This window comes from Cygnus olor, chromosome 10 (genome assembly GCF_009769625.2).
Source record: "Cygnus olor isolate bCygOlo1 chromosome 10, bCygOlo1.pri.v2, whole genome shotgun sequence".
In the NCBI taxonomy this organism is placed as follows: domain Eukaryota; kingdom Metazoa; phylum Chordata; class Aves; order Anseriformes; family Anatidae; genus Cygnus; species Cygnus olor.
Genome location: NC_049178.1, coordinates 6462694 through 6475934, shown reverse-complemented (window position 1 = coordinate 6475934; position 13241 = coordinate 6462694). Strand labels below are relative to the sequence as shown.

Here is a 13241-nt window from a genome sequence, read left to right as displayed (position 1 = left end):
CACGCTGCAACACAGAGGCTGGCTCCACTCCCTTTATTGGGATCGGGGGGGCAGGCAGGGGGGTGCCACCCCTCCAGCCGCCCGCAGCCCGGCTCAGACCATCTTCATGACCTTGTGGATCCAGCCGACGTAGAGCGAGACACGGATGAAGAGGGCGGGCTGGTCGGTGCGGGCGCAGACACGGGACGGGGTGATCACCCCCTCCAGCACCCAGCAGTCGGCGGTCAGGCAGGCCAGGGGCCCTCCGTAATCTCCCTGCGGGGCCAAAAGAGCGCTGTGACCCCCATACCGGGGGGGGGTGGCCCCGAGCCCACCTGACCCCACAGCCCCTGGCCCCACTCACCTCGCAGGCGCCCACGCCGGTGCGCAGCGGGGCGGTGCACAGCTCGCTCTCCTTCAGGCGCCCACGCAGCGCCGCCTGGCACTCGCCGTGGGCCAGCACCGGCAGCTGGGCCACGTTCAGCACGCGGCTGTCCGCCGTGCCTGCAGGGAGCCAGCCCCCGGGGCGGCGGCGGGGGATGGCACGGAAGGGGGAGGGCATGAGAAGGGGTTGTCATGGGATGGGCAGGGGGATGCTGCAGGAAGGGGGTCGCTGCGGGCAGAGGATGCCGTGGGTAGCAGAGGATGCTATGGGCAAGGGATATTGCAAGCAGGGGGACACGACAACCACGGGGATGCTGTGGACATGAAGGTGCCACTGCATGGGAACGGCACGGGCAGGGGATGCCGCGGGCAGGGGACACCGCTGCAGGGGGATGCCGTGGCTGGGGCTGCCCACATCGGGTACCTCTGGTTTCCCCCCAGCCGGCGATCTCGCAGGTGGTGCCCGCAGGCACGACGTAGCGCTCGGGCGGCAGGCAGATCAGGGCCACGCGCTTGTTCAGCACGGCCGGCCTGCGGAGGGACAGGAGGGGGGATGTGGCGCCAGCCCCGACAGCGCCAGGGCACTGGGCTCGGCTGCTCACCTCGCCAGCTTCAGCAGCACCAGGTGGGACTCAGAGGGACCGCAGAAGATGCGCACGATGGGGATGGCCTGCAGGTCGGGGTCTGCAGGGCCGGGGTCCTTGAACAGCAGCCCCAGGTGCACCTCGTAGCCGGACAGGTCCGCGTCGCTGCAGGACGGGGACATCAGGGCACAGTGGTGCCCGGTGCCTTGCATGCTGTCCCCAAGCTCACCAGGAGGAGAAGCACTGGCGGATGCTGATCACCCACTGCTCCTTCACCAGGGACCCACCGCAGAAGTGCACGCCGGCCCTGCAGGTGCCAAGGGAGGGCAGCTAGGGTGGGCGCCCGGCTGGCGGCGCAGCGGTGCTGGCACGCGGGGCGCCCGCTCACCGGTTGCGGATGCTGACGGTCCACGGCGAGTTGCCAGGCTGCCCGCCCACGATGCGCCCCTTGTGCTGCAGCCTCTCGTCCCGCCGGCCGCACTGCTCGAACGTCACCGCCTCTGTGCGCACAGAAGGCATCAGCTGGCAGCGTCCGCGCCCGCCGCGTGCCACCCAGCATCCCCCTGTCCCTACCCATGCTCTCCAGGATGGATGGCACCGCGTTGCCAGCTGCGGAGAGAAAAGCAAGGGGGTGGCTGCAGCGGGGTGGCCACAACCACGCCACGGGGCAGCCGGGGCTCAGCGGGGCCAGGGCTCACAGCAGGGCTTGATGGCGCAGTAGTCAAAGGGCATGCGGGGGTCCATGGTGTAGCACCAGGGGCCGTGGCTGTCGTTGTCAGGGTTGCGGCAGTAGTTCTCCTCCAGGTGGGCCTCGGGGTGGGTGGCGGGAGAGATCCTGCCGGGACGGAGTCGCCATCGCTGTCCCCGTCCCCGTCCCTGTGCACCAGCCCCCAGGAGGCTCCTGCACACACTCACTGGGGCACGTGGGGTGTCTGGGCGTCCCAGCGCTGGCACGTGATGCCCTTGCGCGTCTTGCTGACGTGGCCGTGGTACATCTCGCCGTGGCCGTGGTAGCACTCTGGGGGCAGGCAGGGAGCACTCTGTCACAGGCGGGCGCTCTGATGGGGGCACCCACAGGCCCAGGGGAGCGGGGCTCACCCTGAGCACCCAGCTCGTCGTCGCAGCGGCGGATGTGGAAGCAGAAGGCAACGCGGACGCTGGGGCGGGTGGTGAAGCACCACGGCGCCTCCGAGCCATCGGGGTTGCGGCAGAAGTTCTCCTGCAGGTCCCTGGCAGAGCAGCCACGTGCGTGCCCATGCCCGCGGGTGCTGTCCACGGCCACCCCATCCTGCCCCACCAGACCTACTTGCATGGGTACTTCTCAGGCACAAAGTGGTGCCGGTGGGGTGCCTGGGCGTCCCAGCGCTGGCACGGGATGCCAGACACGGTGACGTTCACCCGGCCCCGGTAGCCTTCGCCCTTCCCCCTGAAGCAGCTGGTGGTGATGTTGAGGGGCTGCGGACGCTTCTCTGCTTGCGTGGCCAGAGAACAGCGGAGTGAGGGTGGCACCGAGGACAGCCGGCCCCAGTCCTGCAGGTGCCGCCAGTGGGGACTTACTGCAGACGCGGATGCGGCAATAATCGCGCTCCCGCGCGGGGTCAACGGTGTAGCACCAGGGCTGCTCGGAGCCGTCAGGGTTGCGGCAGTAGTTGTCATCCAGACCCTTCTCGGGGTACCTGGGCAAGAGATGGGGAGGAGTGGTTGAGGGTGACAACCGTTCATTGTCACCACCGTGGCTGCGCGCCCCCGGGCCGGTACTTGTCGGGGTGGAAGGGATGCTTGTGCGGGTGCTGCAGGTCCCAGCGCTGGCACTCGGTCCCTGACTCGGTGTGGTCCACAAAGCCCCGGTAATCCTCCCCGTTGCAGGTCATGCAGACAGCTGCCAACAGCAGGGGGGTGGCCTCAGTGGTGGCGGGGACGAGCGGCACAGGGTGTCCCTGGGGCACGGCGCTCACCATCCTCGCACTTCTTGATGCCGCAGCTCTGGTGCCGCACGCTGGGGTCGACAGTGTAACACCACGGGCCCCGCTTGTCCCGGTCGGGGTTGCGGCAGTAGTTCTCCTCCAGCCCATTGCGTGCGGACGGCAGGAACCTGTGCCGCCCCCCCGTCAGTGCCCCATTGCCCCCGTGCTGTCCCCACCCCGTAGCCCATCGCCCCACGCCGTCCCGTCCCGCGTCCCATCGCCCCGTGCTGCCCAGAGCTGGTGCCCGCAGCTGCTTTGGGGGCGGCAGGGGGCACGGTGGCACCTGTGGTCGTGCGGCGTGGTGGCCTGCCAGTGCTGGCAGCGCAGACCTTTCTCCGTCGTGGCCCGCGTGCCGCGGTAGCTGGTGCCGTGGTTCACGATGCACTCCCGCAGGTAGTCTGGGCAGAGCCGGGCACCGCATCAGAGCCGTGCGGGCACCGGGGAGCCCCGCGGCGGGTGCCCGGCGCGCAGCCGCGGCGCCGGCCCACCTTTCTTCTGGTACAGGTCGCAGTGGATGTTCTTCTGCGGCCGGACGCGGGGCGAGTGCTGCGTCCAGGGCAGCAGCTGGCACAGCTGGCTCTGCCGCTCGTGGTGGAAGGCCCTGCGAGGCGCGACAGCGGGCTGGCACGGGGCACGGGGCACGGGGCACGGGGCCGCAGCCGCGCTCGCCCCGCGCCGTGGCTCACCGGCAGGCCGGGCTGGTGGCGCAGCGCTGGGCGCACTGCTCGGCCGGGCCCGGCTCGGGCGGCGGCGGCGGCGCCTCGGGGGGCACGGGCAGCAGCTCGGTGGCTCGCAGGCGCTGGAAGTCGTTGAGGGGCGAGCGGGAGCCTGGGGAGCGCGGCGGGAGCTGGGCACCGGGGGGCGCGGGGCCGGCCCGGCGGGGGGGGGGGGGGGGGGGGGCGAGCCCCACGTTGCGGCCCGCGGGCCCCGCCCGGGCTGCCCGGCGCCGCCCAGCCCCCGCCGGCCCCGCGGCCCCCGGCCCGGGCCCTACCTGCGCCCAGCGCCGCGGCCACGGCCAGGGCCAGCAGCACCCGCGGCACCGCCGGCATGGCGCTGGCGGGCGGGGGCGGGGCCTGCCGGGCGGGGGCGGGGCCTAGAGGAGGGGCGGGGGCTGTCGGATGGGGGCGGGGCCTGCCGGGTGGGGGCGGGGCCTGTTGGATGGAGGTGGCGCTCGTTTGGGTGGGGCGTGGCCTGACGATGGGGGCGTGGTCTGGTGGGTAGGGGCGGGGCCTGATGGGCGGGCACGGTCGGGTGGGCGGGGGCGCGGCCTGCTGGGTAGGGGCGCGGCCTGGTGGGCGGGGGCGGGCCGGCCGCAGGGCGCGGGGAGGGGGGGGCGGTGCCGCGCGCGCGGCCAGGTGGGGCGGGGCCGGGAGGGGGCGTGGCGGGCGCGGGCGGCGGGCGCCGATTGGCCGCGGCGCGCTCGTGCCGCCGGTTGCCAGGCGCCGCCGGGCCCCGCCCCCAGGTACGTGCCCGCGCGGGGTCGCGCTCGCGCCGCGCCGCCCGCTCGGTGCGTCGGGGCCGCAGGCGGCGGGGAGCGGCCTCCGGGAGCGGCCTCGGGGCCCGGCCGCGCACGGTGAGCGGCGGCGGGGGCACGCGGGGCGGGGGGGGGGGGGAACGGCGCGGCGGGGCCTCGCCTCGCCTCGCCTCGCCGCCGCCCGGCGGCACCTGCCGCGCCGCGCTGCCCTTGGCCTACCGGGCGGGCCCGGCCCGGCAGCGGCGGCAGGGCCCCGGCGCCTCGGGGAGCGGGCGGCGGAACGGCCCCGCCAAGGCCTCGGCCTGGGCGCGCCCCCTCCCCCCCCCCCCCTCCCGTGGGCGGCAGGGCCGGGCCGGGGGTTTCCCGGTAGCGGGCGCCCAGCGGCCCCGGCTGCGCGGGGAGCGGCCTGGGCCGGGCTCGGAGCCCCGCGGGGGGCTCGGCGGGGCTGCGGGGCTGACCTTGGGCCGGCGCCGGCACCGGGGCGGCCTCGGCGGAGCACCCGCCTCCGAGGGGGAACCGACCCCCTGGGCGGCATCCCCGCGCGGCTCCCGGCCGCCCCCCGAGCAACAGGCGGCGGGGCCCGGCTCGGCCCCGGGACAGCGAGACCTGCCCGGGGGCTGCGGCCCGCCCCGGGCTGGGAGCGGGAGGTGGGGGGCGTGGGGGGCTCGGTCCTGGGGCCTCGGGCTTGAGGAGATGGCTCCGACGTCCCCCGCCCGTCCGAATTGAGGCTGAAAATCTTCTTTATGGGTAAAAAGAGCGGTCGCCTCTCTTCTCCCAGCCTCTCCCGGCAGGGGCTTCCTCCCGCCGCCGTTACGCGGTGGGTCGCCGCCGTGGGAGTGCTGCTCGTACCGGGTTCCTTATCCAACCTCCGGCGCGGCGTGCTGTCCCTTAACAGCTTCGGCTCCCAGACCCCGTTCTGCCCCTGGAGCCCTCGCTGCAGGAGTTTCTAACTCAGTGTAGGCTTCTTCGTCCCTGCTGCTATTCCAGGCGTCCTAAGCCCCTCAATTCATTCTTCCCAGGGCCTGTCATTGTGCTCTTCTATCCTAAATACAGGGTAGTATGCCAACGGGAGAAGCTCGAGGGCGAGCCGAAGCGCTGGGAACACCGCTGTTCGCTCAGAGAGGCGGTCAGCAAAGCCTCGCTGCTCCCAGGTCGCACTGACTGTCCTCGTGCTGCAGGAATTCGTGCATCTTTCTTTGGGACCTGGCACGAATTCTTGAACAACGAGGTGCTGGTGTTTAGGGTGCGTGCTAGCTTAGCAGCGCCCCTTTCTTTACGCGAAGTAAATTCTGCATAATCGGTGATTTTAGGCCTGGAGAATTGGAAGAAGCCTCTGGGCTGGTACCAGTAAGCGTGTTCTGTGTCTTGCTGTGTTCCCATAGGTTCCGTACGGAATTTGTTAACCACGAGCACTTCTCTGCTTTTAGACGTGCCTGAAGCTTGCTGCCAGGTCGAGCACTGTTTGCAGCAGGCGGAGCAGCGCTGCTAATCCGCTCCCCTCTCCTGTCTCTTACTGCCCGGTGTGCTGGGCTCGGCTGCCACAGGAGACGGAGCTGGACCCTTGGCAGGTACGGCGAGACCCCCAAGCACTTGTGCTGTGAAATGCGCGGCTGGAATTGGCTCAAACCTGACCGTAACTTATCTTCCACGGGCGGCTGCTTTAGAGGAGTCCTCGCGTGTCTCCAGCCTTCGGAGTTAGGCCCTGGCAGCGAGGGAGGATGTCGGGGGGAGCGCTGCGCCCTGCTCCGCATGCACGTGGAAGCTGACAGTCGCAGCTGTCAGGAGAGGGGCTTCGGCGCTTTGCGCTGACCCCCAGGTCCCCTGGCAGGAGCAATGTGGCACAGCAGCAGGAGTGTTGTCTCGCTGCCTTTTCCATGCTCTGGGGAGAAATAACGTGGGGTTGTCCCGGAGGGGGGCCGCTGTGCTGTGCCAGCCCAGAAGGAGCTGTGGCCAGCTCCTTTCGGCAGTGACTGCAAGTTTCATTGCAGGGGTGATTTTGGGTGGCTTGTGCCTTCCCTCCTGTGAGCTGAGGAATAATATGGAGGAATTAATTCCGGTAATGATTAATTTGAACGAGGAAAATGCAAACTCAAAGTTCTCCTTGGGCAAGCGGCGGTTGTGTAAATAAATGTCTCTGGCATTCTTTGTGGTGCTCGTAGGCTGTCTGCCGATTACTTCTGGTCTCTTGCTGGATCGGTGGGGAGGGAGGCTGCTGCTCCTTGAGCTCAGAGTACTTCATCAGCGATTTGGGCAAAATACAGATAAACACAGTTGGATTGACCTAGCATATCTGAGGTCTTGGTATGCTGAAAATGTTTGTTCTTAGGATGTTTGTGCCGTCTGGAGAGCTGCGTACCTTAAACCCGATTCGCTGAGGACTGTGACCATGTTTAAGCTGTGAAAAAATAAAAGATCAACCCAAAGAACCGGTGCTTTTAGGTCTTGTTCTGCGAGATCAAGTAAGTTTGGCCAAACTACCGAGGTGCTGCTGGAAGGGAAGATAACACATTAACCTGCTGGAGTAATTTAGATAGGTGCGTTTCCTCTTCTAGTGCATGTTTCTATCCGCCTATCTTCCTGCATTTAGCAGCTGGCTTAAAACTGTCCGTAGTTCAGCTTTGCTGGATTGAAGTTCAGCTTGCCAGCGGGGATGGCGTTGTATATATTTGGCGTTACTGCCTTCTTTGTCACTGCCTCTCTCCCGAGCGTGCAGGCTGGCCTGCTGGCGCAGCGCTGTCCCGAGGAGCTGGTGCTCGCTGGCCCCGTGAGCGGGGTGCCCCGGGGGGTGTCCCCCCTCTGCCCCTCGTGCCCGGCGTGGGAGCTGTCAGGTGAGGAGGAGCAGCGCCAGGGCTTGGCGTGGCAAGGAAGCGGGGGCCTCCCTCTCCTGGTGCTGAGCGGCCCCGCTGGGCTTCCCGCGTGCCGGGGCCGCAGCACGGGTTCAAGCTTTTCACCTGACGGTGGCTCCTGCCGGAGGTTGTGGGCGCAGGTGAGATGGTGCACCCTGTTTTTCCCCAACGCTCTGTCCTGCTCAAGGTCGCTGCGGCCCAGCAGCGCGGGTTTCCAGAGGCTAGCTCGGTGCACGCTAGGAAATGCCCCAGTGTCTCTGCCACCGAGGGGCTCCTCCACGGCTGCGTGCCGTCCTGCAGCTCCTTCCGTGCACCTCCGTGGCTGCAGGGGGCTTGTCACGGAGCCCGGCCTCACCCGCGGGTGGCTCGGGCTGGGCTGGCGGCACACTCGCTGCTCCTGGAGAGGCGAGGTCCTCGTCCTGCGCATGTGGTGGCAGTGTGCTGTTTGCCAGTCTTCTTGCTGAGCTGAGCTTTTCTTTTTTCTCCCCCCGCTCCCAGTTACCTTTCTGCAAGTTAGTAGCCTGAATCGTGGCGTGGAAGGAGCTCTCAGACACAGCAGGCCCGGCCTGGAGGAGCAGGAGGGAGAGGCAGGGCCCTGGTGCTGGTGGGCTTGGGAACGGCAGTAGATCTTGTCCTAGTCCTGGAGGTGGACGGTGTTTAGTTTCACTTTGGGGTTTTCTTCAGGAAAATTGGCTCCTAACCTCGCCTGCCCTGTAAGTAGGTATTCAAACGAAGGTTTCTGACGAGGATTTCTCCTTCCTAACTCTTGTCTCGTGCTGTGGTCTCGCTGCAGCGCTCAGCTGTGGCATTCGCTGTCTTGGTGACCCTGAATAAGGTTATGGTCTGTATTTTCTAATCTGCTTTCTGAGAAGGGTGCTGTTCGTGGAGGGCTATACGGGCAGCTTCAGAAACATTTTGTATCCGGGCTCCTCAGAGCTTTCTGGCAAATTGCTTGAGAAGCCTCTTCACCAGCGCTCAGCTTTGCAAATGCTCCTCGGCAAGGACCTGACGGGCGGCATTCCTCCCCTGCCTCCCCAGGGCTGCCGAGCGATTACAGGAGAGGTTTCAGCTTACTCTCACACAGCTATAGGTCGCGCTGGCGTTGAGCACGTATAGGCGATGAATTCACGCTGGTTCTTTCAGGCACGTTCCTTTTTTTTTTTTTTTTTTTACGAACTAGATTGCACATTGAGACTTGAGGAAGCTTAAAGTTCTGTGAAGCGTGTCCCTGAGGGGTGGGAGTTAGCATTGGGTAGTTTTGATGAGAGTTTCCAGTAGCAGACGCTGGTCACTTGCTATCAGTCCCAAGGGCTCGGGGTTGATTTGGGATGAGTTGGGTGAGGCTCGGCGATGGTCTGAGCCAGCGGTTTTCCACTTGAGCATTGAATGGCAGCGGGTGATGTGACAGCCTCGTGCTGCAGTCACAGCTTCAGGCGGTGGCACGGGGGCCACCTGCGCTCTGGGTCCCTTGCTGGGGAGGGACGGCTCGCTTCCTTTCACCGTTTTTTCCATTTTCCTCATGCCAGGTCAGCCCCAAATGGGCTCCTTCAGACCCTCTGGGAAACGTACCCCTTCCCAGAGCTCCCGTCCTCCCCCAGAGAATTTCCTTGCGTCAGTGGCGTCTTTGGGGCTTTTCAGTTACAGGGGAGGAGGGCTGGGTCTGGTAGGCAAAAGCAGTCCCCGTCCCTGCTGGTCAGTTATTCAGAAGTCCGGGGTGCTGTTCAGACACCTCCTTAATCAAAAGGGAGGTATTTGCTGAGTCTTTTCAGCACGGCTTCTGTGTACCTCCCATAAACTTACGCTAAAAAACTATCCTCCGGCTGAGAGTTTCCTCTACAGGAAGGAAAAGTTCCTTCAGACCTTCTCGAAGTATCGCAGAAATTGAAATAACGGTGTAGAAACGTAACGTGGTGTCTTTTTTAGCTGTGCTGTGGCTCTTGGGATTCCTCCAGGAAGCTGGCTCCCAGGTGTGGGGCAGGGAGGCATTGTGAGCCAGAAGGCAGAAAAATAATAGGACTTCAGCATCCTTCCCTTCTCCCGCGTGCTGCACAGCGGTGCCTGCTCTGTGACATGCTGAAGAGTGTAATTTCAGCAACACTGGTAACGGCTGAACGTAACGGGCTCGGCTAGTCACTGATTTCATTAGTTCTCCCGTTTAGTTCATTTCAGCCCCTGCCCCGTATGCTTGTGAGCAGGGCACATCGGTGGTCCCTGGAGCTGTGGAGTGTGGCCACGAAGCAGATCCGTCCTTCGCGTGTGGAATAAAGCATCAGGAACAGGGTAGCAAACGTTGTTGTAGATCTGTGTGGAGGTCAGATCAGGGGTTCTCCAGGCTTGGCACTGATTTTTTTTGTTGGGGGCAGTGATACAGAAGTTGCCAGAAGTGGCTTGGACCAACGATCTCTTGTAATCTAGCGTAAAGCACTGCATGTTTGCACGCTGTGAGCTCCATTCCTCCAGAACGAGGACCTGCTTGACCAAAATTCGAAACTTCATATGCAATGGGGGGGAATTTAACGCTTCTGATGGTCTCCGTGAAGCCCACGCTTTGTGTTCGTCCCTGTGCCAGCAGCCTTGTGCTGGCTGCTCCTTCAGCAAACACTTTATCGCGTCTATGAATAAAATTCTGTTTGAATATCAGTTAGAGTTCGGACTTGAGAGAAATAAGAAGTTTGATCTTGCGGGAGTAACAATTGCTGAATAACAAATCCCCTTCAGAAAAGTCCAGAGGAAGCCAAAGCAACGTGTTGTAACGGTGCTGCGTGCGGAACCCCACGAACCCTTGTTAGTAAACTGCTTGTAAGAAAAGCCTAAGAGTAGGACTTCAGAGCCCTACGAAAACTTGGTAATCAAAGCTAACGTGAAGAAGGGATTCAGCTGTTCCTGGCAAAGACGTAAGCTTGTGTATTGTGGTCTTAGAGCGTTGGAGAAGGCAGCGGTGGTGCTGCGTGTTGTACTGGTGATAAGCTGGGATAAAAGTTCTGTGTGATTCTATCTGCTTAATGTGGCCGAGTGAAGTACTCGTGATTGTCACGGCTAATCGAGGCGTGAGAAGCTTTGCTTAGAAGCCTGGATCAGGGGTGGTCGGGTTCCTGGTGTCGAGAAGCAGCATCACAGGCCCGTGGTATGGTTCAGTAACCACCTGCCCCTCAAACCAGTGTCCCACCGCCGGTGCCGTAGTACTGCACACCCCTAAGTGCTGGAGACTGGAATCCTAACCCTCCTCTTCCTTCTCCCTGCTGTGCTCTGCAGAGCTGAACGTGCCTGCAGGGTGCTGGTCGCGGGGTCGGGCGCACGCGGTGGGACCCGGCAGGGTCGGAGCCAGGACGTGGCCTGCCCACGCGGCTGGGACAGTCCTTGCTCGGCAGCTGTCCGTCTGTGGGCTGGAGGCTTCCCCAGGGAGAGGGGCTGCAGTGCTGTCCTGCCGTCACAGGAAGAAGCTGTTTCCTGCAGACCTGCGTGCTGGCGCTGTGTGCTTCGCCCTGGCGTGACCGAGCTCGACATCATCCAGCCCTGCTCTCTTCCCTGAGTCCTGGACTCCTAAAGCCTCCCCTGGCGGTGCGTGGATGTGCAGCAAGCCGAGTCCCGAGCGTAGGTAAGCCTTTTTGCACCTTTTGCGGATTCCTTGTAGTCTGTTGAAAACCACTGACAATAGGGTGCTTCGGGGGACCACTTGATGTGGCTTCTCCCCTGCTTGGTAAAGAAAAGCAGAACGGAGCAGGCAGTGAGATTTTGGACTTGATGTTCCTGAGGCTGAGGTAAGCTCAAGATGCTGCAAGCAGGGACAGCTCTGCCCTCTCCCCTTTACGTCTTGGCCGTTGGTAGCGGTGTGCTTTGTGGTGAATTGGTAAGCTTAGATCCTGCCGGAGAAGCAGCCCGCCACCAGCATGAGGGAGCTCGCGGGGGGGAAAGGATAAGTGCAGGGTTCCTCCTTGTGAGTGCCTTTCGGACCCGTACAGCGCGTGGCGTGCTTGCTCCAGCCGAGAGCCTGGGAAGAGCGCTTTGTGTGCTCCAGTCCTGTCTTCTGGTTGTATATAGGAATTCAGGTTGGCTTAGCCGAAGCCCCTACGTCAGTGTTCTGGGGTGGAATTCTACTTAAATAGCTGCTTAAGATGATGGTGACTCTGCCACGCGGGACTGACACCTAGCACTGTAGGTTTGGGACCAAAGCTCTAGGGTTATGCTGAATGGAAGGGGATGCGTGGAGCTTGGAGCCGCTTGGGCACGTGGCGAGGCGGCCGGGTCACAGCGAGTGAAAGCCACCCTTGGTATCAGCGGAAGGCTCAGCTCTGCAGCCCGACCCGATCGACGAGCGGGCTCCTGCTCGTGTCCCAGCGTTTCGGTGCGTGCTCCCCTTCAAAGCAAGGCCACGTGTGAGTGGAGGTTTATAAGCACGCTGGTCCCAGTTTCACGTTGACAGAGTGCAGGAGCTGCCCAGTTCCCCGCTGGGAGGGGAGGACGAGGTTTGGTGGCTGCTGCAGAAGTCATTGCTTTGGGAAGCTTGAAGGTGTGCGTCTCCCTGAAGAGATGGTCACGAGGATCAGCTAGAATAACTGGTGGCCCCTGTCCTGCCTGGGCTCTGTGATGGCAGCCAGCTGCGCTGTCTGCAGTCCTTGTGAGCAGGACAGCTGCTTGCCTTTACCTCGTGTCTCCTCCGTGGGAAGGAATGCCCTGTGTCAGCAGAGCCGAAGGTCCCCTTGTCTTCCCATGGGCTTTGTGGGGAGGAGGAGGCATTTGAACTCCCCTGGGTGCATCTGGCCGGCTGGAGGTGGCGCAGAGGCAGGTCGGCGGCATGGTCAGCAGGCTGCACGCACGTCACTTCAGCTCCTAGCTGGGGCTGGTCCCCTGGCGTGCTGCTCTTTCCATGTGCTGGCGGCAGGCTCTAGAGCAGTCCCTTGCATAGAAAAGTCACGTGCAAAAAGCATCTCGTGTCTTTTTTAGATGTCTTTCAAAGTAGCTGGGTGGCTGAGCAGAGACCTGTGGCAGGTCGTTTGCCTGCGTGCCCAGGGGAGCTCAGGCAGCCGGTTGGGGTGGGATGCATCCTGCCGGGGACTCGTGCCCGCTGTGGATGGCTCCGTGCTGCTGGCACACGGCCGCCCGTGGGAGAAAACAGCAGGAAATAAATGGGAGGTGTCAAGCCGAAACCAGCTTTTATTTCTTTTTCCCTTTACCTGTTGGAATTGGGTGGGCTTTCCCTGGTAGCCGTGTGCGGTAACCTTGCACGGCACGATTTTTACGGGGCCCGAACTCGGCACCGCAGGTGTAAGGGGTCCTGCCCTCTGCTCGTGCTGCTGCGAGGGAACACCCCAGGGCTTGCAGAGCTGGGGCCAGGTGGAAACTGGGCTCTTGGTGGGCTCCTCTGATAGGTACCATTGCCCTGGTCCCATTCCATGTGCGGCTTTAGCTTGCGTACTAGCACAAAGCCGGGAAGAGGGTTGGAGTGGGGTGGAAATCCTTCTTCTGGAGGTGACACCGGCTTCAAGCGGCCATAAAGCTGCCTGTAGTGCTGGTGTTGGGTCTTCAAGCATGTCTGCCCTGCCTGGAAGAGTTGGGGAGAAGGAACAGCGAATTCTTTCCTACCAGACCTTCAGTTTCCAGGCGTCTGTGAGGATCCCTGTCACCAGAGCAGACCCACAGAGCTGCTGGAGTGTCGTGCTGGGCCCTGGTTGCACGAGCTGCCAAAATCTTTGCGGGCCATTGAATAGGAGGAAAAGCGGGCTGGAGCAGGAAGGAAGCGGGATGCATCGGGGCCCGTTGCGCCAGAGGCGAGAGCACCGCTGCGCCGTGTGCGTGGGGTGGTGGGCTTCCTGTGGAGGTGTTAGCTGCCGGCCCGGGTTGCGTGGGTGGGGTGAAGTGGTTCACCCATCGCAGCTACCTGGTGCTTTTCTCGGGGGGTGTGCTGCTAAGCCACTTGCCGCTGGATCAGGAGACATATTTTTTTTTTCTGGGATCTGCGCCCTGTTAAGTGAAAAAGAACAAGAAGTGATGGCAGGTGAGGAGCGGGGGACAG

General features: G+C 63.4%; 2 protein-coding genes across 3 annotated transcripts in view; one reads left to right on the top strand and one right to left on the bottom strand.

Moving 5' to 3' along the window:
* Window positions 1–18: 18 nt before the first annotated feature.
* MST1 (macrophage stimulating 1) lies at window positions 19–3986 on the bottom strand. Of its 2 annotated transcripts, none has more exons than XM_040568997.1 (18): window positions 3903–3986; window positions 3598–3739; window positions 3400–3512; window positions 3195–3309; window positions 2903–3039; window positions 2706–2826; window positions 2505–2623; window positions 2254–2419; window positions 2046–2176; window positions 1863–1965; window positions 1646–1782; window positions 1521–1556; window positions 1336–1447; window positions 1177–1254; window positions 966–1112; window positions 788–894; window positions 344–483; window positions 19–255 (listed from the first exon to the last, which is right to left on the bottom strand). In XM_040568997.1, exons 1-18 carry the CDS (start codon window positions 3958–3960, stop codon window positions 94–96), a joined length of 2124 nt encoding a protein of 707 aa, XP_040424931.1. In that variant the 5' UTR covers window positions 3961–3986; the 3' UTR covers window positions 19–93. The 2 variants fall into 2 exon arrangements, with proteins under 2 accessions (XP_040424931.1, XP_040424932.1); XM_040568998.1 differs by having other exon boundaries at window positions 2254–2416.
* Window positions 3987–4364: 378 nt separating this feature from the next.
* DAG1 (dystroglycan 1) overlaps window positions 4365–13241 on the top strand; it is a 43682-nt gene continuing 34805 nt past the window's right edge. The window contains 1 exon segment of the mRNA XM_040568993.1: window positions 4365–4484. The gene's annotated coding sequence lies outside the window, so the exon portion shown is untranslated.

Bases quoted from the DNA above. Each gene is read 5' to 3' on its own strand.
- MST1 (XM_040568997.1), bottom strand. From the start codon at position 3,960: ATGCCGGCGGTGCCGCGGGTGCTGCTGGCCCTGGCCGTGGCCGCGGCG. The intron at 3,040-3,194 runs GTGCCACCGTGC...GGGGCGGCACAG, and splicing joins ACCACGCCGCACGACCACAG to GTTCCTGCCGTCCGCACGCA. The intron at 2,624-2,705 runs GTACCGGCCCGG...TCTCTTGCCCAG, and splicing joins CATCCCTTCCACCCCGACAA to GTACCCCGAGAAGGGTCTGG.